Genomic DNA, 23,747 nt, shown 5'->3' with positions numbered 1-23,747 from the left:
AAAGCGAGTTTCGTCGATAAATAACTACGAAGAGATCACAGGAAAGGAATATATTACATCAGGAGCGCGAAGAAGGAAGAGTTCCGCCTTTTTCTTCGACGCCCTTGGAGAATGCGCACTCAGAGGCCCTGAGCGCAATGGACAAGACGCCATTCAAGTTCTGCCCTAACTGCCACCACAAGTTCGCGCAGAAGGACCAGCATCCGGTCTGCAATCTCTGCCTACCGGTCGACCATCTGAGCAGGGACTGCAACGCCTGCTCAGCCTTCGCGCCGAAGACGCTCCGGGTGAGAGAACGTCAGAGAAGAGCCAACGCCAGCATGGATGGCAAGGGTAAGGCCCCGTCGCTCTACGATCTGGGCCTCTCCACAGACGATGACGACAACGTCGCCGAGGGACCCGAAATCTTCACAGTCGTAGAGACCGACAAGAAAACTGAAGACGAGGTAAGAGAATCGTCGAGTTCAAAACACCCGAAAATACCTCGAAAACCCGAGGGTGACTCGAGAAAATCTGAGTCAAAGTCCACAAGGGGAGCCCCGGCGCCGAAAACTTCGACGACCAAGGGGGGAGCCATGGACAAGAGGCCGAGCGGATCCTTCGAAAAGGACTCCCTGGTGCCGAAAGACGCCGAAAGGCTCGATTCGTCGAAAACAACCCATGAAACGGGGCGCTCGACGCAGAAGGACAAGCCGACGTCAACGCAAGTTCCGTCGAAGAGGCCCGCGGTCGACGCCGAAAGCATCTCCGAGATGGAGAAAAAGAAGAGGCGGCTCGAGGCCGAAGGAGAGCATACTTCAGAGGAAGAAGGAGTTCGACGCCAGGATGAAGGAATTCAAAATTCCAACGGCTCCGCCGACGAACGTCGTCGAAATCGAGGAGCAGAACGATTTCGACACCGAGGGGCTGACGAGAGATCTCGAAGAGGAAGATGAGACCTATTATGAGGGCGAAGCAGAGGAAGACGACCAGCAGTCGTTCTACAGCTCGGCGCCACCAACCAGCCACGAGATAGAATGGCAGGATCTCGACACTGAAAACCCCGAGGAGCCCGTGGACACGTACCCTTCGAGGCCTTCGACGCCCGACGACATCGGGGTGTACAATATGGTGGTCAGGAACGCAGCTACAGCCTTCGGCGTGAAACTGGACGAGGAGAGGCCGAAAGCCAATTTTCTCCTCGAGACCCTGCTCCCCATCCAGACGAGGAGCCAATTCCTTCCCATGCTACAAAGTGTGATGAATCAGGGAAGAGAGGCCTTTAAGGAACCAGCGACTTGCCGTTCGATCACGCCCAGGACGGAGAAGAAGTATAAGCACTCTTCTCTGGACCCCCCTTACATCAAGGGTAGTATCACGGCCGACTCCATCATAGCTTCCACGGCCAGGAGAAGGGCCAACGTGCCAGCGACTTCGGGGCCACGACCCGATAAAGAAAGCAGGAGGATAGACCTCACAGGAAGAAAGGTCGAGAGGAACGCCGCAATGCACTGGCGCATGGCGAATTCCAATGCACTTCTCAATAGACACCAGTACCAGCACTGGGACGAGATGGGGGAACTAGTAAAACACCTCCCAGAAGAATACCGCCAAAGAGCCTCCCACCTGGTGGAAGAAGGTAAAAACATCGCCAACTCTTGTATTAAGACGGCGTTGGACGGGGCAGAGACCTCGGCCAGACTAATGGCCATAGGGGTCACCGAGCGAAGACATGCATGGCTAAGAATCTCTGGATTCAAACAGGAGGTGCAGAACAACATTCTTGGCACCCCCTTCAATGGGGAAACACTGTTCGGAGCAACAGTAGACGAGAAACTCACCCATCTGAAAAAAGAAAACGAGACGGCGAGGTCCATGGGGGCCCTACAGCTCAGGGGGATGAGGAGAGGCAATCCCTCTAGGAGACCCTACGGTCGGGGAGGAAGCCAGCAGGGAGCGTCGCACCAGTCGTTCCAGCAGGGTGATAGTCACGGACAACAAGGTCAACAGAAGCAAAACTGGCAGTACCAACCTCGGGGCCAGTCCTTTCGCGGGAGAGGGAACGGACGTGGCCAGAGGAGGAGAGGGGGTGAACAACCCTCATCAAAGTGACTCAGCACGCAGGAGAACGCCTACCCACGACATACCCCCAAGGGTGAGGCGCAATACAGTAACATCAAGGGGGAGAGGAAAATCAAAAGCCTACGAGCATCCAACACCAGTAGGCGGAAGACTGAGTCTCTACCTTCAGGAGTGGCGGCGCATAACCACAGACAAGTGGATACTGAACGTCATGCAATACGGATACTGCGTGGATTTGGAGAAAAGACCTCCAAACAAAAAACCAAGAAGAAGGCAGAGATCGGCTCAAGAACTTGCGCTACTCAGAGAAGAAACGCAGAAACTACTAGAAAAAAGAGCCATAGAGGCAGTGCCGTTCAGAGAACGGAACAAGGGGGTCTACTCGAACTACTTCGTGGTCCCGAAAGTAGACGGAAACCTCAGACCCATCCTGGACCTGCGATACCTAAACAAATTCATCAGAACGCAGAGGTTCAAAATGACTTCGCTGCAGGAGGTGCTGCCCCAAATAAGAGACGGGGACTTCATGGTCACCGTGGACCTCAAGGATGCCTACCTGCACATTGCAATAAACAGAAGACACAAGGGTCTTCTAAGGTTCAACATCAACCAGGAGCATTACCAGTTCACAACCCTGGCCTTCGGGCTAAAATCGGCGCCAAGGGTTTTTACGAAATGCCTGTCGGCAGTCGCAGCCCACCTACGAAGGGAGGGGATCCATGTCTACCCCTACCTAGACGACTGGCTGGTCAAGGCAAACACACGTGAGAAGTGCGAGAGACACGCAGCACGCGTGACAGACACTCTGACGAACCTGGGGTTCTCGATACACTGGGGGAAGTCATCGCTGGAACCAGAGCAGGTGAAGATTTTCCTGGGAGCAAAAATCAACACCCTAAACAGCACAGTGGTGCCCAGCGACAGGAGAACAGATGCCCTGCTGAAGGAGACGCGTCTCTACCAGAAGGGGCGAGCTCTGACAGTGAGGTCAGTGAGCAAGATGATGGGGATGATGGCGTCGTATATCCAGCTGGTGCCGAATGTACGCCTGCACATGAGACCATTCCAAGAATGGCTACAACAGCAATGGTCACAAGAAAGCGGAAGTTGAGAGGATCTAGTGGTTGTTACGCACGCAGTGCAGGAGGAGATGACTTGGTGGAACAGAGACAACATGACAGCAGGGAGGAGCCTGACACCACCAAACCCAACAATGACCATTACCACGGACGCATCTCAAAAGGGATGGGGAGCGCACATGGACAATCTCAGAGTGAGGGGTCTGTGGGCTCCAGCAGATGCGGTACGCCATATCAATTACCTCGAATTGAAAACCATCCTGCTGGCCCTGAAGGCCTTCCAGAGACACCTGTACAACCAGAGGGTGTTGGTTCAAACAGACAACACCACGGCAATGTTCTATATCAACAAGCAGGGGGGGACTCAGTCGTTTCCCCTCTCCTCTCTGGCACAGGAGATTTGGAGATGGGCCATACCTCTCAGGATAGATCTACTGGCAATTCACCTTCCAGGGAAGGACAATGTGGAGGCAGACTGGCTAAGCAGGCAGACCTCGGCATCGCACGAGTGGGAGCTCAATGGCCAGGAAACGGAGAAGCTTTTCCAGAGATGGGGAACTCCCACAATAGACCTGTTTGCAACACACCACAATGCAAAATGCCAAAGCTTCACGTCCAGGCAACCAGAACAGCAGTCCCTGGGGAATGCCCTATGGATAAGCTGGTCAAGGACATTTGCCTACGCCTTTCCACCGATACCCCTGTTGCACAGAGTGCTCGACAAGTGCAGAACCAGCAACATGACACTGATCCTAGTGGCTCCGCAGTGGGCAAGGCAGACATGGTTCTCACAAATTCAAGAAATGGCGCAAGGCAATCCCCACAGGTTCACGAGAAGAAGAGACCTGCTTTCCATGCAAAACGGAGAGGTCCTGCATCCGGAGCCAGAGAGCCTCAACCTGGCGGCATGGCTCCTGAAGACCTAGAGTTCGCTCACCTCAGATTGCCTCCAAGCACTATGCGGGTGCTGCGGGAGGCAAGAAAACCAACTACACGCAAATGCTACAGCGCGAAATGGCAGAGATTTACTATGTGGTGCAGGAAGAAGGGGCTGCAAAATACAATGACAAGAGACTCAACAGTACTGAGGTACCTCACACACCTTCTAAAGAGTAACCTCTGCTCGAGCTCCCTAAGGGTACACCTAGCGGCGATCGTAGCCTACACCAGAGGAGAGAAGGGTGGAAGTTTCTTCACATCGCAGGTTGTGAAGAGATTCATGGAAGGAGCCAAAAGAATTGCTCCTCCTAAAAGGTTGCCGCCGCCAGCATGGAATCTCAACGTGGTACTGACGGAGCTCATGAAGGCACCGTTTGAACCCATTCACAAGGCCTCACTGCAAATGTTGACTATGAAAACGGCCTTTCTGTTAGCCATAACCTCGCTACGCAGGGTGAGCGAGCTTCAAGCGCTAACGCTACAGGAACCCTACATGCAGATTCACAAGGACAGGGTTGTCCTGAGAACAGACCCACACTTCATGCCCAAGGTGGTGTCGGCGTTCCACATGAACCAGAGTATTCAGATACCGAGTTTCTTCCAAAACCCAACTTCAAACGCAGAAAAGGCTCTACACACTCTTGACGCTAGAAGAGCGGTGATGCACTACATTGAGAGGACCAAGGAACTCAGAAAATCAAAGCAGTTGTTTGTGTCCTTTGCTACTAGCTTCATGGGTAGACCAGTGACTAAGGGCACCATCGCTAGATGGATTGCCCTCACTATTCAATTCTGCCACAAACAGGCTGGACAGGAGCTAGCAGAGGGGCCTCAGGCTCACTCCACAAGGAAGAAGGGGGCAACCGTTGCCTTTCTGGCGAACACGCCCATTCAGGACATATGTCTAGCGGCAACTTGGGCATCTGTGCACACGTTCACGAAACACTACTGCGTGGACATTCAGATGAACAAGGAAGCACAAGTTGGACAGAAGGTGCTTCAACACATTTTCAACGACCAACGCTCATCTACCACCCAGCCGCCACAAAATTAGGAAAACCGCTACAAAGTCTATGCACAGCATAGTGAATCCAGAAAGATTCACGCTGCAAAACGAATAGTTTCTTACCTGTCGGTGTAGTTTTGCAGCTTGAAGATCTTTCTGGATTCGTTGGCGAACCCACCCACCTCCGCCAGGAAGATGAGGCTGGAGGAAGAGGGGGTAAAATAAAGAAGATCAGAAGGAATGAAAACGTACAGAAAAATGGACATAAAGGATTAATCAATCGCCTAGGGTTTAAAAAAAAAAAAAAAACGAGAGGAACAAAGAACCCGAAGATGGCGCCCCAAAGGTGGGACTTCCGCAGGAAGCACGACGACGTCACGGGAGGTGCACCAAATGGTGGGTCGTCGACGCCCACCTGGGCTACAAAAAAAAAAGAAGAAAAAAAAAACAAAGAAAAGACTACGAATCCGGACCCAACCACAAGATCGCGGAATAATGTACAGCATAGTGAATCCAGAAAGATCTTCAAGCTGCAAAACTACACCGACAGGTAAGAAACTATTCGTTTTCCTTTAACGTTATATTTTACCTCTTGTCTCTGGTACAATTCCTACACCTGTGTTGTGAGACCTACAGTTAGGATGTTTACTTTGCTGCCACGTCTTTGTGTGTAACTGTTACAGGCCATACTGCAATCCTAGCATTCCACATCATAAATGTTTGATCTATGTTTATCATGTAGTCATTAAGACCTATTCGATTTAATGGCATGGAATGTCACTGATGAAACGATGGTGGTGTAGATTCTATAAATGCTGCATGGATGTTGTTCGGCATATATTGGACATTGTGTGTGAAGTATGTGAGAATTGAATGACATGGTGGCATCATGGTAAGCCTAGTATCTGTGCACAATTTGTTTTTCGTGTTGACTTATTGAATTCATTTGCTGGCCACACTGATATAGGGCTCCCTACATGATTTCATTTCTTTCTGATGACACCGTTTTATGAAATCTTTATTTGTATGTTTTCAAGGTGGATCCCCCACTACATTGGATCCACTACATCATGGGTTACTATACTGGATCTAATACATTGTGCGACACCCCATTGGGAATAAAGAACTTTAAAGAAACAGCTACTTAAATTAAAAAGTAGAGTAACAGTAATTAAATACACTTAAAAGGGGGTGGGGCTAATGGAGATCTCCCTGGTATACAGTCTAATGTCCTAGAATGTAGTGGATGGGACGTAGTGGGTCTCTATAGTGATATACAACCTTTGTTAATCTATTTGTATCAGTGTGTTTATTCCAGAAGTACACACAGGCTTTCTTTACCTCTCACGCTAACCGATTCCCCAATCTATCATCTTAGTACATTTTTAAGTGGTTAATGTTTAGTTATTTTAACCACTGATATGCATTTTATGCAACCTTTCTCAAGTGCTATGCTCTGGTATCTCTGTGGTTAATTCAACATAAGAACATAGCCAGCCAATCATTTAAAAAAAAAAACAGTTTTCATTCTGAGCACGTTTGCATTGTGATGTACCAAAATGTTTGTCTCTGGTGCAGGTTTGACATTTTAATATTGTGTTTGTTCACAGGATGAAAAAGCATCTGTGAAGTCGAATGTCGGAGAAAATAAAGCACTACCTGGGAAGATGGACAGCGACCTGAAAGAGGGCACAAAAGAGCAATATGGTGATGAGAAAGACAGCACTTCAAAAAATACTGGAGTTCACTCATCCCAAGAAACACCAGCTAGTCCCATCAGCATGGAGGGTGACTTGCTTCTTGAGAAGGTAGATCAAACCCCCATTATGAAAAGGAAGGTGGTGTCTATTAAAAAGCTGGACAGCACCTCCACCAAAGGTGAGAAAAGGCCGATCCTTGAGAACTCAAACTGTACCCCTAGTGAGGAGGGAATAAGATCTCCCTTTGATGAGTTGGACAGCCGATTCAGCATGGGGAGAAAGGGAGCCACAGTGGAAAAACCAGATAGTGCCACAAGCACATGGACTGGCAACCTTAAGGAAAAGAACATTAACCTCGGGAAGCCTGAAAGGATTGTCAGTGTTGGTGAAAGGGGAAAGTCAGACAGGACTTTCAGCAGTACGGAAAAAGGAACGTCCCTGGGGAAGTCTGAGAGAACTGCAAGCAATAGAGAATCCATGGGAAGGTCTGACCGGGCTGCCAGTAGTAGGGAAAAAAATACATCTTTTGGAAAGCATGACTGGGCATCTATCAATAGAGCAAGAACTTCCTTGGAGAAGCTAGACCGAGCCTCAATTGCACACTGTGATCGATCCCCTCACACGGCAGGCACATCTGTAAGAAAGAATGCAGGTTCGGATAGCACCTCTTCACCAACTAGCACTCCTGTAAGAGACGAGACAGACACTTCCCTTCAGACCAAGGTAGGATGCTCTTCTTCTTTTTTGCAAAACCGGTTTTCTAGGACACTTTAGCGAGCCCTGCAATTCTTGAAATCGGTCATCCCAAATGTGGTTGTTTTTCTCCATCCAGCTTCTAAACAGTCTGTAAGATCTTTGTGAGGAGCTGCACGCAGATAAATCTATCACCAATAATCAAGTACAGACAGACAGTGACCGTTATGGTAGATTGTGACCACTGCGAAGTTGTAAATACTTTTGTGGGTGCCTGTAGGCTCCATTGAAAACTTGGAACCAAACCAAATTTGATCTGAATAAGCAATGAAAGATCAGTTGCTGAGTTATCGCTCCCCCTATAAATTATTTTTGTGTGATTTATTTTGGGGCTTTCTGATATCATTAGATTCATGTCAGTCAACCCGCCTTCTTCATGTTTGCTATTTCCTTGATCTCAATTAGCAGGTTTTCTGTTAGGCATCATCTTATGCATCATTTATGTTAAGATTATCCAAAGATTCTGTGGTGTGGTTTCTGAATTTAGTTGAACAGCAAAGGGTGCTTGGGGCTGAGGAATGGATATAAAAAGACTGCCCATTTCTGGCACATCCACGAGAGGCTTGATATGTAACTGTAAAAGTGTAGCTGGAATCTTGTGATTTTTGTTATGTAAAAGGAATTGCAGTTGTCTCTTCTCGGCTAGGAACAGAAGTCTGATTCAGATTCCCTTGAAGCATTTAAACTTGTTATCCTGGTTAGCAACTGACAGGGAGACTGGCAGAGTTGAAGCTCAGCTGAGGGGTCCTATAGGTCCTACTTGTGGAGACATAGCACATACAAGGCTAGACTGGATAGCAATTGACGATGGAGTCGAGGTATAGTCAGAATCATGCTGTCTATCTGTAGACCAAGAAACCAAGATCAAGAAGGCAAGCATAAGGCCAAGAGCAGCTCATGAAATAGGAGTGCACCATAATAACCCCAGATTTACCACAGTTTTGAAGGAATCACCTGTGGCTAAATGAAAGCATTTACTGTTACTGTATAGCACTACTGAATATTTTAATATTCCTAAACGTACCTGTGTGTAAAGAGATTGTCTCACTCTAAATAGGACTCCATTGTGCCCAGATTTTGCTCTTTGCGAACCGTAGAGTGGAACATTTGGTAGCATCGTGCAATTAAACTTTTTTAATAATGGGTCCTGTGCACCAAGCAGATCTATGGAAATGCACCACTTGGGCAACTGTTTTGTTTAAAACTTTTAACAGGAAACAGAGTTGGCAGCCTCCTACCATTATTACAATTCAATCCAGACTATGCTGAAGCAGAACAAGTTTTAAAATCTGGATAGAACGTAAACTCTGGGGTATGACTAACTGGGCATATCTGCATATTTTCTAGGCCTCTAAAAAAAACAGAGCTTACAAACTCCGATGGGACAGACGAAGACCAAAGACTCGCAAGACTGCTGCATGCAGTAGTTGGCCAGAACTCAAGAGAAGAAAGTGGGGGACCCATGTATACAGTTTAGGTTTAGGTAAGGGAACATACATCTAAGAGTGGTGAAGCAAGTCTTTCAAATGGAAACAGTCAACACAGTTCAGCTGTGAATCGAGTATGCTGCCAGGCAACATTGGCTTTGAATTTGTGAACACAGACTTTAAAATGTCAGAAATAAGAAGCAAAAGACTATCAAGAGACATACACAGTCAAACACTACAAGCATGAAGCAAGGGGTGTCAAAATGAGATGTGAATAACACCTTCAGGGCATCTGGAAAACAAGAATAGCAAATGTTTCAGAAACAGACAAGAATAAGAAGTAATCACCAGTCGGGGTGCAGTTAAAAAAAAAAAAAAAAAACGAAGTTCTCCTAGAGCATCAGTTATGGGAGCAAGGGTTTCTTGTGAAGTGAGCAGTTTAGTATCCTCCCCTAATACCCCGCACTGGACATGGCAGGTTTACATCTGGATTCAATTAAGAGTAAGAGGCCTTAGCACAAAATCAACAGTAAAATTGTCCGTCTTAACCTACACTCAAACCGTCCCTGGGGTGATGGGTATCCGTTTCCAGAATAGCATACAAAGACTTAGGACAAATATAAAAGCATTTTTGCAGGTTTCCATTATAGGTAAAGTTTTTGGGAGTTTCTGGGTTCCAGAGGTTTCCAAGCATTGCCTCCTAGTGGAGGCAATCCGATTCCTGATTCAGATTTGCTGAATTATGTTCTACATTTCTGCCTTTCTGTATTTTCTATTATATGATCTGTAGGAAGCTGGCTCTTTAAATGATATATCAAAATGAGATGTATCGGGCAAAAAGTCCAGGAGTTCCCTTATGAGTGGACAGGGGCTTGCTCTAGAGAATTCCAAGGTGAATTTCTAGGGGGTAGTGTGGTCGTGCAGCCTTAGGCTTAACAGAGAGGAGTACAAGACATCAGCAAATACATACAATAGTCAATAAATGATACACACCGCTCAATAAGGAGATCCACACCAATTTATGAAAATAACCAGTATCTTTATATAGGTTAAGACACCAGAATCAATTCATTCAGGTAAGTACGTTTTTCAAGAGAAACACTTTTAAGTTCAAAAAGTCCACACTCAGCGAAGTTTTTAGAAGCAGCAATGTTACCCTATGCAAGGAAAAGCAAGTCTGCATTCAGGCATAGTACAGAGACTTATGGGACCAGTCTCCAGGAGTTAAGATGAGTGGTAGACAAGGTCCAAATCAGCACTAGCAGAACACCACTAGTGGCCAGGTGCAGAGGTGCAAAACCACATCGGGAGCCCAATGTTACTCTATAGGGATCAGTCTTTCCAAAAAGAGGCTGCAGGCTTTGACTTGGAGGCCAGTCGGGCTGAACCAACAGAGGGGGCTCAGGCCTCCCCATCTCTGGGATGTAGAGACTCCTTTGGGTCTCTTCTCCACGGCCCAGCATACCGGAGGTAAATCCAGCAGGGGTATACCCCACCGACCATCCTACTCTGCCATCAGTTCCAGTTGGTTATCAGTCTGTGGTTCAAATGTTGTATTAAAGTCTCCTTCCACCAAAAGGAAACCCCTCCCCATTTGCTCTGTGATTGCCGCCTCAAGAATCACCAGCTCTGCTGTACCAGGGCTCACTCTATTATAAACATTAAAAATGATTAAAACCACACCAAGGATAGTATAAGCGTAACCACCATCAAATCTAGTGAGTCAATATGAATATTCTTAATTTGACATTGTAGGTAAGTTTTAACCCACCCCCTTTCACACCTGGTTGATTTAACATTTACAGACGTGAACCCACATCTATGCACAGGCTACAAAGCCCAGGTCTCTTGAAAGAGACAAACATCTTGGGAATCAATATAATTACCTCATTCTAGGTCAAGTAGCAGGTTTGAAATTCTAGCGACATTCAATGACAAACGTTTCAATGGAGAAGCATTAGGCTGGATAAAAGAACTCTACAGCCAGAAAAGGAGAGACTGGAGCAATCTGCTCATTATGGGTAAACCAGAGCATCTCAGAACTAAAGAATGTTGCATTTACACCAATTGACTTTCTCCCGACTGCAGAGGACTGGCTCACTAATTGAGAATGAACAGCAGCTTAATTAGGACATAGAAGAGCAGGGGAATAACCGCATTAGTTTAATCAAGAGCAGCCTGGGGTGAAACTAGTCAAGGAATAGACCCATTTGTCTTATGGGTAACGCCCCCCTAACCAGGGGCAGAACACCTACGGTAGTACTAGCGCCGCTTTCCTGATTCCGATATTTGATCTCAGTTTGGGTTTTTGCATGGGATATAGTTCTAGCCTCCATGGCCATTCGGCCATCTACTATATGCCTATGGGAGAAGAGGACCTTGACTATCGTTTTTTTTCATTTAGACTTGACAATCTTTCGGCACCCACAATATCACTTTTTATAACGGAATGACACAGGCGAACAGTCCTAAACCAGTGAATAACTTTGTTATGAGGGACTCGAGATCTTCCTTACCACCAACGGGCAACCTGGCGACTTTTGTAAGAAACATTTGTGCCTGAGCATTCCCCTGTTGGTTTAATACATAATAACCATTTCTCACCACTCCCCTAGGACAGAGTGGGTGGGTATTAACTGGGGGGGGGGGTAACACCACTCAAAAGATAACCTGGGTACCCCCCACCTTGGCAAACTCCTGTATCCCTCTCATACGCATCATTCGCCCTAACACTATAGCAAATATCCCAATGATGGGAGCTATACTTGAATTTTGAAGCTACAAAGTGTTGATAAGTTGGTGCAGGGATTTCCATAAGCAACGGTTTAGAATTCAACTTTTCATGGGTGACCACCTGGATCTGAAAGAGACACGTTAGTGATAGATTCCTCACCTTAGAATATCCCCAGGCGTCAGAATGGATCCGGAAAGTTTTCGTCAGCAGTCCCCCTGCCCGTCGCTGGGGTCGTAGTCGCCGAGATGACGTCATCGGAGCTATTTAGACGCGCCTGCGTGCGCTGACGTCCGTTCTTTCTTTTTCCGCACCAGCAAGTGCAGATCCTAGAGAGAGCGGTAATATTTGACTTGGTTTCTGAGTCTTGTTTTGTCGAGAAATCGACTTCTGTTTCAGTAGGGATGCCTGGGTTCAAGTCCTGTAGGGACTGCCGTCGGAACATGTCGGTGACGGACCCGCATGAAGTGTGTCGCTTCTGCTTGGGGCACACCCATAACCCCGAGACGTGCCCCGATTGTTGGGCCATGGCGCCGAAGGCCTTGCGGGAGCGCTCCCGTAAGTTGGTGGAGGCACGGCAATCGGTTCCGCGCCACTCAAGGTCCAGCTCCCGTGGGAGGTCGAGAGACCGGGCGGGGAGATGACACCATCGCTCTTCGTCTACTCCTCACGGGACACGGTGGAGGGGGGCAAGTGGTCACTCCACTGCGGCTCCGATGGAGCCTCTGTTGTTGCCTGCGGCCTACCCGTCCTTCCCGGGGCCGGGCGCGACTTCGGAAGAAATACAGGGTTTCCTGTCAGCCATGGGCCGTTTATTTGCCCCATTGGGTCCCTCCGGAGCGCCTTCAGGCCCTGTGGACCCATTGGTTGGTTCTGCTCCTGTGCTGCCGCCTTTGGCCCTGGCTACGACGGCCAGATACCCTGCGGCGCCATTGGCTCCGGCCTCGGCGCCGCCTCCGACGTCAGGGTCGGGGCTGACGCCGTTGCCCCCGGGCCCAGACTACGTCGAGCCTGGATTGGTCTATAATCCTCAGATTCCTATTCCAGGGGGGGAATTTATTCCTTTTCCCCGGGCCCCTCGTCCTTATCAGCCTCTTAAGCAGAAGGTGGACGAAGGGGAGCACTGGGAGGGGTCTGAGGACCCTCTCGCAGCCCAGTGGGAGGATGAACTGGACTGGGAGGGCGATGTGGAGAGTCCTGGTGATCTGGATTTCTCTCTACAACCTGGTACGCTGTCCCCTTCTTCCGTAGCTACCAGGAGGTTTGGTCCTTTTCTGTGGTGTTGCGTAGGGCGGCTGAGGCTCTTAACCTTGAGCTCCCATCGGTGCCTATCAGGACCAATCTCCTGACTAAGGTGCTGCAGCCGGCGACCTCCTCGGCGGAGCCGCTACTGCCCTTTAACGACACATTTACAGACATTCTGTTAAGCACCTGGAACAAACCTAACACTGGGGTTCCTGTGGATAGGGGTGTGGCGCGACGCCATCGCCCGGCCCCGGGTGACCCGGTTTTCTCATACAACACCCAACGCCTGAAATTCTGGTTGTCCAGGTCTCTGCCTCTCCAAGCGCATTCCCTTCCGCTCCTCTGGACAAGGAATCCCAAAAACTTGAGCAGTTTGGGGAAAAAAGATTTTCACCTCTGCCAGTTCAGGGTTGCGGGTGGTCAATACTGCATGCCTTTTGGGCCGCTATTCACACTCTGTGTGGGACACAGTGGCACAGGTGCTGCCTCCGTGTCCAGCAGACGCTGTGAAATTCACTATTTGTTGTGGTCTTGACACCACCGACTCCCTCGGCAGGGCAATTTCCACTACGGTGGCGCTCCGCCGTTACGCCTGGCTCAGGACAACTGGCTTCTCGGGGGATGTCCAGAACACTTAGTTTGTCATGCCCTTTGATGGCACGCGCCTCTTTGGTGACAAAGCGGATAGCACTTTGGAACGCTTTAAGGACTCCCGGGCGCCACGGCCCAGTCCTTGGGCCTTGCCACCAAGCACACTCCCTTGGGGTCTGCTTTTCGCTCCTTTCGGGGTCAGGGTAGAGGTGCCCTGATGCGTTGCTTTCAGATCCGCCAGCCTGCGCAGCAACAGTCTCAGCGCAGCCGCGGACGGGTGGCACGCCGCAGTGGGTCACGGGGCCAGCAGGCGGGTCAGTCCGCCACCGCCCCTACCACCGCTGCCTCAAAACCTTCCTAGTCCAGTGTTTCAGGCCCACCGCACGCCAGTGGACGGCAGGATTCGTCATCACCTCCCCCACTGGCGCACCATCACTTTGGACAGGTGGGTTCTGCAAATAGTCCGGAAGGGCTACTCCCTCCACTTCGCCTCTGCACCTCCAGCTATGCCACCTCAATACCACTGCATGTCGGGGGATCACTTGGCACTTCTCCAGCAGGAAGTTGCGGCCCTCTTGGCCAAAGGGGCCATCGGGCACGTTCCAATGCCAGAAGTAGGTTGTGGTTGTTATTCTCACTACTTCTTGATTCCGAAGAAGGACAAGGGCCTGCGTCCTATCTTAGACCTCCGGAACATCAAGAAGTTCAAGATGCTCACGCTTGCTCAGGTCTTGTCTGCCCTAGACCCGCAAGACTGGATGGTAGCGTTGGACTTGCAGGATGCGTATTTTCATATGCCCATCCTGCCGGCCCACCGGTGTTACCTACGGTTCAAGGTAGGCCACGAGCACTTTCAGTTCACCGTGCTCCCTTTCGGCCTTACCAGCGCCCCTCGGGTGTTCACGAAAGTGATGGCGGTGGACGCAGCTCATCTGCGCAGATCAGGGGTTTCAGTCTTCCCCTATCTCGACGACTGGCTGTTGAAGGCGGGCTCGCCCCAGGCAGTCGTCTCCCACCTCCAGACTACGGCCGACCTCTTGCATTTGCTGGGGTTCTCCATCAACGTGCCAAAGTTGCATCTGATTCCCTCTCAGAAGCTCCTCTTCATCAGAGCGGTTCTGGACACGGCACAATTTAGGGTTTATCCTCCCGACCAGCGAGTCCAGGACATTCGGGCTATGATTCCGATCTTTCAGTCCTTGTCCTGGGTTTTGGTCAGGAAGACACTGAGGCTGCTGGGCTTCATGGCATCCTGCATCCTGCTGATCAATCATGCTAGATGGCGTATACGGGCTCTGCAGTGGGACCTGAAGTTGCACTGGACGCAGCATCAGAGAAACCTGTCCGACTACGTCCAGATCTCGGACGGCACTGCACAAGACTTGCAGTGGTGGCTCATGGACCAGCGTTGGGTCAGCGGCAGATCCCTCTTCCTTCCGCAACCGGAGCACACAGTGGTGACGGATGCGTCTCTCCTGGGTTGGAGCGGCCACATGGGAGAGGCGGAGATCAGAGGCCTCTGGTCTCCGGCAGAGTCCAAGCTCCATATCAATCTTTTGGAACGCAGGGCGATCCGACATGCACTGAAAGCATTCCTTCCCTCTGTCCAGGTGATAGTAGTGCAGGTGTTCACAGACAAAACCACCGCCATGTGGTACTGCAACAAGCAAGGCAGGGTGGGGTCGTGGACCCTATGTCAGGAGGCTCTGCACCTCTGGACATGGCTGGAACGCCAGGGCATTCTCCTGGTGGTTCAACACTTGGCAGGTTCTTTGAACGCCAGGGCGAACGAACTCAGCCACCGGTGCATGCTGGATCACGAATGGCATCTTCACTCGGAGGTGGCACAAGGTCTCTTTCACACGTAGGGAAAACCTTGGTTAGATCTATTCGCCACCGAAGAGAACGCGCAATGTCAGCAGTTCTGCGCGTTGGAGTTTCCAAGGCGGCACTCGCTCGGAGACGCTTTTCATCGCGAGTGGAGTTGCGGTCTGTTGTAGGCCTTTAGGCCTATACCACTTCTACCCAGAGTGCTGAAGAAGATCAGATGCGACCGGGCCCAAGTCATTCTTGTGGTGCCGGACTGGGCTCGAAGAGTTTGGTATCCCGAGCTACTCAGTATGAGCGTGGATCCCCGATCCGACTGCCTCTTCGGCACGATCTGCTGTCGCAGCAGCAGGGGGCAGTTCTCCACCCGAACCTGTCCGGCCTCCACCTCCTTGCGTGGAGGTTGAGCGGCGACAGTTGATTCCTTTCGACTTGCCTCCTGAAGTCTGTAATGTGATTCTGGCAGCCAGGCATCCCTCAACTAAAACTGTATACGCCTGCCGGTGGAACAAATTTGTGGCATGGTGCACAGTGTAAGCTGTAGATCCCCTTTCTGCACCTCTTTCTGAGGTCCTATTGTTCCTTCTCTCTTTGGCCGAGCAGGGCTCTGCTCTGGGCACTATTAAGGGCTACCTTTCTGCTCTTTTAGCCTTTCTCAGACTGCCTGATCAGCCCTTTTCAAGTCCCCTGTTGTCAAAAGATTTCTCAAAGGCATTACTCACCTTTTCCCTCCTATTCCTTTTGTTATGCCTCAGTGGGACTTGAACCTGGTTCTCACATACTTAATGTGCGCTCCCTTTGAGCCTCTTCATAACTGTCCTTTAAAATTATTGACTTTGAAAACGGTCTTCCTGGTGGCATCACCTCCGCTAGGCGTGTGAGTGAACTCCAGGCTCTTTCGTGCAAACCTCCCTTCCTGGCGGTTCATCCGGGCCAGGTTGTGCTTCGGCCACGTTCCTCCTTTCTATCAAAAGTAATCACTGCCTTTCATCTGGGGCAAACTGTCACTCTGCCCACATTCTTTCCACCTCCGCACCCTTCCAGAGAGGAAGAGAGGCTCCACCGTCTGGACCCAAAACGTGCACTTTCATTCAACCTCAACCGCACATAACCGTTCCGGGTGGATGACCAGCTGTTTGTTGGCTACGTGGGTGCCAAGAAAGGCCGGGCTGTGCACAAGAGGTTTATCTCCCGCTGGGTTGTCTTGTGTATTCAAGCCTGTTACTCTTTGGCTAAAAAGGAACCTCCGGTAGGGTTGTACGCCCATTCCACCAGGCCGACGGCGGCTACTACGGCATTGGGACGCGGTGTACCACTGCAAGACATCTGTCAGGCGGCCACGTGGGCCTCGATGCATACTTTCACAAAGCACTATTGCCTTGACAGTCAAGTCCAGAGAGACGGCTTCTTTGGCCGTTCGGTTCTCCGTGACTTTCTGGTGTAATCTCACTTCGCAGACCCACCACCGGGGTTGGTATTGCTTGGGTATGTATTCTAAGGTAATGAATCTATCAATAACTTGTCTCTTTCAGATGCACAAGTTACTTACGTGTGTAACGATATATCTGTAAGAGACATTAGTTAGTGATAGATTCCTTACCGCACGCCCATCCTCCCCGTTCTGCGAACTGTTCTCTAGGGTTCAGGTCATTCCTTTTGGGGCCCTAGTTCTATTGCACCAGTAGTCGGTCTCTGGCATGGCCCTGCATTCCTGGCGCAGAAAGTCGTGTACAGAACTGACGTCAGCGCGTATGAGCGCGTCTAAGTAGCTCCGACGTCATTTCGGCGACTACGATGCCAGCGACGTACGCGGAGCCGCATGACTATGCCTACCGACACGCAGGGGTACTGCTGACAAATTTTCGCCTCGGGATACTCTAAAGTAAAGAATCTATCACTAACTAATGTCTCTTACAGATATATCGTTAAACAAGTAAGTAACTTGTGCTTTATGAATACATGTGCATCCATTTTTTCCTGTGAAAAATTTCCAAAGATAATAGTACTATTCTTCATCTTCTCCTCAAGGCTCACTACCACCTACGTAAGAGACACTATTTGGTCCCGTAACTCCCCAGTAATCCCCATCTAACAGCAGAGCATAGAAGAACAATCCTGTGAAGGAGTTCTGGAAATATCACTACAAGACTCTTCGCTTACATCCGCATCAGGGCAGAGAATCAAACTATTTTGACATTCAATTGCTGCTTCGTTATTATCTTTTAGAGGAGTTTCAGACTCATATGGTAGTAAGGGGTCAGCGTGTGTAGCCCCCGCCCCCTCTTAGATTTATGAAACATCTTAGGAATCTGCTTGGGAACTCCAACTGAGGGGAGTTGCCACTAGCAGCTGGGGTAGGGTTTACAATAGCCACATACTCCTTGATAAGGTTATCAATACTGTCCAGCACACAGTTCCTAGTGGCCGATGTCAGCTTTCTTTTTAGCTTTTAAAGATCCGGGCACCCCTGCTTTCCTCTTCCCCATTGTAATGTTGCAGAGCAGTCTTGATCTAAAATTCCACTGTAACACCATAGAATTACAAAAAAAAACAGTAGAAAAATAATGGACAATATAACACAGAACCTCGGATGTAGAACCCCTTTATCAAAAAACCAGGTGGGGGGGTGTCCCAGCACTGACTTGTACGGCTGCAGACGAGCCGGCCTTTGGGACACCCACGTGCTGATATAGTGCTGATCGATTTCAGGTGATGTCCAAGCAGTAGGTTATGGGACTTGTAGTCCACAGCGGTCACTTCCTTGTAGCAGATGACAGCGCTTTGCCCAGGGCACAAGTAAAACAAAAATTGAGCACCTCCCTGGGTCAGCAGTGTGCAAGCTAGGAAAACGGCAGGCCCCAGACAACTCTTTGCCTTCAAGACAACTCCTTCCCCTCCAGCACCTCATTGTGACTCTCTGGGCCCCGGGCTTACCCAGTCACGTAGCTGCACATGCGCCCGATCAAAGGGGGTGGTTCCCTCCCATGTGGGCTGCACTCAAATAACCCAACAATACACACCCTCAGTCTGCTGACAAAAATCAAACCTACAGTCTCACGTGCATTTCAGGACTTCGAGGTCTCTGCAATGTTTTCAACTCCGTATCCCCTTGTACATCTATCTCACTTCATTCTGGTTCCATTATTCCTTGTTACAGTATGCAGTGCGGTACACATGCCACCATAGCCAAATGTCAAATTGTCAGTCCTCATATGAAGATAACATGCTCCAAGAAAAAGAAACAAGAGAAAAGAGTCTCTCACCCAAATTGAAGTCTGAAGGGATACTCCTGTAATTATCGATTTGAGGACACCCCTCAAGGCGAGGAGGATACAATGTAACTTCCAAAAACCGAACCTTCAGCTCCTTATATGGGTCTACGCCTTTATGTTGAGTCTACATTGGCCCCCGATAACACGTTGCCCATCGGGGAAAGGCCTTCTCAGCCCATACGCCTGGGCTTTACCTTGGACATGTTAGTTAATCATAGGACCCGAAGGAGAGCAAACAAAAAAAAAGGGGGAAAGACGACAAGATATTTTAATTTCTACACATTTTGATTTCTTTTACCAATCATATGGCCTCTCCCCCTTCCTTTTCCCCTTATGTATAACTACTCCCTGACTCAGCCCAAATTTCCCAATATCTAGCTTTTTTCTTATGGCTCCCTACTTGATCTAGCATAGCTATCCTTTTGATGGAATGAACCCATTCTGCTTCCGTAGGGGATGATGGCAATATCCACTTGATACATATTTCCCTCCGGGCTAAAAGGATCAATACAAAAAATAGCGCTTTATGGTTTCTAGTTAGACTTCGATCTTCAATTTCACTAGGAAGTAGCCCAAAAAGAACCGAAACTATTGTTAGCTTTATTTCTAAACCCAAAATATAAGAAAAAGTCTTACCAATTTTATCCCAGAAGGGAGTTAAGACCGGGCAACTCCAAAACGTATGTACCTCGTTAGCCATTTCATCTCCACATTTGGGGCACTTCTTAATGTCTCGACTTCCCATCTTTGAAATTTTCTGGGGTGTCCAGTATGCCTTGTGCGCTGTAAAGATGTGATTCTTTTTTAAAGAAGCAGCATTTACATAGGACCAAAGATAGAACATAGATACTTGCCCAATATTTTCAAGGTCTTCATCCGGAAGGTCTTTTTTCCAAATTTGCATAAATGCAGCCTGGTCCTCCTCTCCACCTTGGGCAAGTAGCCAGTACCAGTCTGCCACTTCTTTTTCTTTGCCACTACGAGTGCATATCTTATGCGCCAAATTTGAGTTCCCTTTCACGTCCTTCTCGGCAGATCTAATCCAACTTGACAGCTGATAAAATTTAAACTTAGAAATCGAACCTCCAGTTAAAGATAATAGATGAGGCCAGGAAATTAATTCAGCTTCATATAGAATTTGCCCCCAGGTGTTGATACCAGATCTTCTTAGCGGGGCTGCTAAGCTGTCCATCAAGCATTCTGGAGTGCCGGGGGAGTCCCAAATTGGCGCGGATTCGTTGTAGTATGGGATTTTTAGCAATCTTCTTACTTGTGTCCAAATTTTTATTGCCGCACTCAGTGTCTTGAGTTTTACTTTTTTGAAAAATGTGGGATTCCCAAATTTAAAAAGGAACTTCCCAGCTTGTTTGGAGAAATCTTTTGTGAGGGCATTGAAGAGACGAGAGAACATACAGTCCTCTAACATTAGTTGACGAAATTTTTTTAATTGAAATGCACACATGTACAAATAAAGATCAGAGCTTGCAATTCCTCCGTATTCACTTTTTTTCCTAAGCTTATTTCGTGCAATCCTCGGACATTTGTTCGCCCATATAAACCTTGAGAGGAGCCCCTGTACTTTCCCAAACCATATTTTTGGGATTTCTAGAGGAATAGCGTTGAACAGAAAAGTGAATTTTGGAATAATGGACATTTTCACAATGTTAGATTTACCCAAAAAAGAGAGAGAAAGCACTCCCCATGATTGTAACTGGGAGGCTATTTCTTTAGTTGTTTTGTCAAAATTAACTTGCGCTATTTTGTTGATATCTTGCACAATCTGGATTCCTAAGTATCTTATCTCCTTCTTTTCATAGGGGCTCTTAAAGTCCATATGCCACTTCATAAGTTCTGTTTTTTGTTGATTGAGAAGATAGCCCGAGACCTTTCCAAAGTTCTCTATTTCCTGCCATATCCCCACATATGATTTTTCCAGGTTTCCAGTGAATATAACTAAGTCGTCCGCATAAAGGCCCATTCTTTTTTCCCACCCATTGCAATTGAAGGGGATTATATTCTGGGATGATCTTAGATTGTGTGCTAACGGTTCAATATACATTTTAAAGAGTATCGGCGACAGGGGACAACCCTGTCTCGTTCCTCTCCCAATATGTATTGCTCTAGTTAAATTCCCATTAATCAATATTTTAGCTGAAGGGTTCTTATATAGAGCCTTTATTGCTGATATGCATCTATCCCCGAGATCGAAGCATTGTAGAGTTTTAAATAGAAATGACCAATCGACCCGGTCGAAAGCCTTGGCGGCATCGAATGTCATGACCGCCAAGGGAGTCTTATATGTCTGTGCCAGGTCGATTGCCCCAATTAGGTCGTAAGTTAATTCGCTCAACTGCCTCCCTTTCATGAAATCCTTTTGGTCCTGATGGATAAGTGGCTCTATCACTTTATTTAATCTTTTTGTGATAATCTGTGAATAGATTTTATGATCACAGTTTAAAAGTGATATTGGGCGGTATGATTCGCACTCACGTGGGTTTTTATTCGGTTTTAAAAGGACTATGATTGTTGCTTCATCCCATGAAGAGGGAGTGTTATCTCCATTTAAAAAAGTTGCATTAAATAACTGAAGGAGGACCGGGGCTAGTTCATCTCTAAGTGTATTATATGTCTCATTGGGGATAGAGTCGGGGCCAGCAGCCTTTCCTGTTTTTTAGGGAATTTATTACTTGGTTTATCTCATCTAATTCTACTGGAGCATTGAGAAAATCTTTATCTTCTTGTTGAAGCAGTGGGAGGTTTAAACCCCTCAGATATTCCTCCATTCCTCCCATGTCCAGGTTTTCCTCCCCCGAGTATAGACTTTCAAAAAAAGGAATCCTCAATTTCCAATTCTTCTGTGACTATGAGCCAGTTTTTGTGGGAACGTATATCTTTTATCATATTTCTCGTCTGGTCTGTTTTTGTTTTCCAAGCGAGAAGCTTGCCACACCCTTCCCCATATTCGTGATGAGCCAATTTACTGGCTTCCCATTTCTTTTTTAATATAGCTTCTAGATGGTTATTCAGTTTACACTTAACTAGTTTTATGCTATTTAGGATATTCTCATTGTCTTCGTCCATTTCAAGGATTTCATACAGTTTCTGTAACTCAATTTCTAACTTTCCTGTTGCCTCTCTTTGCTTCTTGGATTGATTACAATTTATAGTTAATAGGATCCCCCTCAAAAAAGCTTTATATGTGTCCCAAACTGATTGAATTGCTGCAGAGTCTATGTTGTTTTCAAAATATTCTTTAGTATCTATTTTTAGTTTTTGAATAATTGATTGTTCCAACAATAATGTTCTATTTATGGTACACCTTCGGGATGATTGAGTCTTACCTATAGCTGCTTTTATAATGACTGCGGAGTGGTCTGACATGTGTTGGGGGGCATGAGATACTAGGACCGTATTACGAAAAAATGTTGTACTTACTAAGAAAAAATCAATCCTTGATCTATGACCGCATTTTTTGTTGTGAAAAGTAAACTTACTGCCATTCGTTTTGGATTTAGCCAGCATCTCGCTCCATATATCTATTAGATTTATGTCCAGCATTAACTGTCTTAAGGCTCTTCTCGTTTTTGCTGTGGTGGATACAGCTCTGGAAGAGGTCGAGTCTCTACCTGGGTTTAGAGACTCGACCTCTTTCTTTATTAACACCATCATTTGGACCCTCATCCAAATCCTCCACTTAAATTGATTTAATCTACATCCACCTTTGCATTTCTTTCCAACGCTCAAATCTTGTCTTCTCCCTTCAACACAACTGGCAACTTCGCCGATTACCTTAATTTGGAACGAACGTCGGTATCCCGCATTAACACATGCAGTGTCATACCTATACTATTTTCAAGTGTGGTTTGATACTCCCAAACCAGCTTTCTTACAGCAATATTCCATTGCAAATCTTCATTCAAGGTAAGTACCCATCCCATTTGCACCACCTCTCCACCATTCAACCAGTTATTTACTCTGCAGATAGATAAATACACATAGGTGCCAAATACACATTACTTGAAGAATTCTTTCTAATCTCTCAAGATCAGAATCAGTTGCATACCGTTGTTGGTAATCAATTCTGATGGAAAACCTCCACTGACAAACAACCAAAAATTCCACAACACTCTGTTTATGTACCTGACTAGCAAATTGCATCTCTGCCCAGTGTGAGTTGTAGTCTACCACAACATTTGCATGCATAGGTACACTTCCCAAGGAATCCCAATGCATCAGAAGTACCAAAGGCAATCTTCTCCGGAGGCCTCCTTGGACGTTTTTCTTGTGTTTTCTTTCTGATTTATACATGTTTTACTTTATAAATACAATACAACCTTTCCAAACTAGGACATTTAACATTAAACACATAGCAACAATAATTTACTGTTTAAAAGGGTAATCTAAGCTCTGTGTTTAAGTTGTTCAGCTTTGCTTACATATACAGAAAAGCAACTATGCTTTTTAAGCTGGGGGATGAACTATATATAATAAGACCCATTGGTAAAGTTAGGACCATTGTCATTAATGGTATGGTTGATATAGAGACATTTTAGGAATGATATTTTGGCTACTGGAAGTGGATGAAGGATACCTAAATGGTCACAGCTTGTGAAATTCCAAGTCAAGCCACAAAGTTCTGCACCTTCTAAAGGCCACACATAAGATATGCTGGCAAGCTAAGATACAGAGCTTTACTGTAATCCAAGTGATATACAATGTATTACCTGCATTACAGAAAGCAGCAGGAGAATGGAATGACGGGATGGACTTTCTTAAGCATTTTCAAATGACAGAATAAAGTGTTAGAGGCAGTGTTGTGTTCTGGGGCTAATATGACTGATCAACTATAGAGCCTGAGGTACAAACAGAGAGGGCGCTGCACCTAGTTCAGAGGATCACTAACAGTTGGACCAGATAAAAAATGTAGCACCAACCATAAGTCTCTGTTTTTATTGGAGTTCTGTTTCAATTAATTTACATTCATAAATAAAACAAATAAAAAAATTGGACTAGGCAGAAACCAAAGAACCATCTAGTCTTAATATAATCTTTGTGTCCTCGGCATAGGTCATAACAAAGGACAAATAAGTGGATGACAAATGCAAGTGAGGTAACA

The 23,747-nt window shown here is 47.3% G+C and overlaps 1 protein-coding gene across 3 annotated transcripts in view; it reads left to right on the top strand.

The window, feature by feature from the left end:
• The window catches only part of LOC146871975 (uncharacterized), a 326,120-nt gene that overhangs the window by 169,838 nt on the left and 132,535 nt on the right, over positions 1–23,747 (top strand). For all 3 annotated transcript variants that reach the window (XR_014981284.1, XM_085652793.1, XM_085652781.1), the window contains exon 6: positions 6,696–7,508. Coding sequence is in view for 2 of the 3 variants with exons in the window: in XM_085652793.1 (XP_085508919.1) it covers positions 6,696–7,508 (813 nt within the window). In the remaining variant the exon portion in view is untranslated. The remainder of the gene's footprint in view (positions 1–6,695; positions 7,509–23,747) is intronic.

The sequence above is a fragment of the Triturus cristatus genome, chromosome 1_1 (assembly GCF_964204655.1).
Source record: "Triturus cristatus chromosome 1_1, aTriCri1.1, whole genome shotgun sequence".
NCBI classification, from domain to species: Eukaryota; Metazoa; Chordata; class Amphibia; order Caudata; family Salamandridae; genus Triturus; species Triturus cristatus.
Note: the sequence above shows the minus strand (reverse complement) of the source record. Positions and strands in the feature narration are given on the sequence as shown.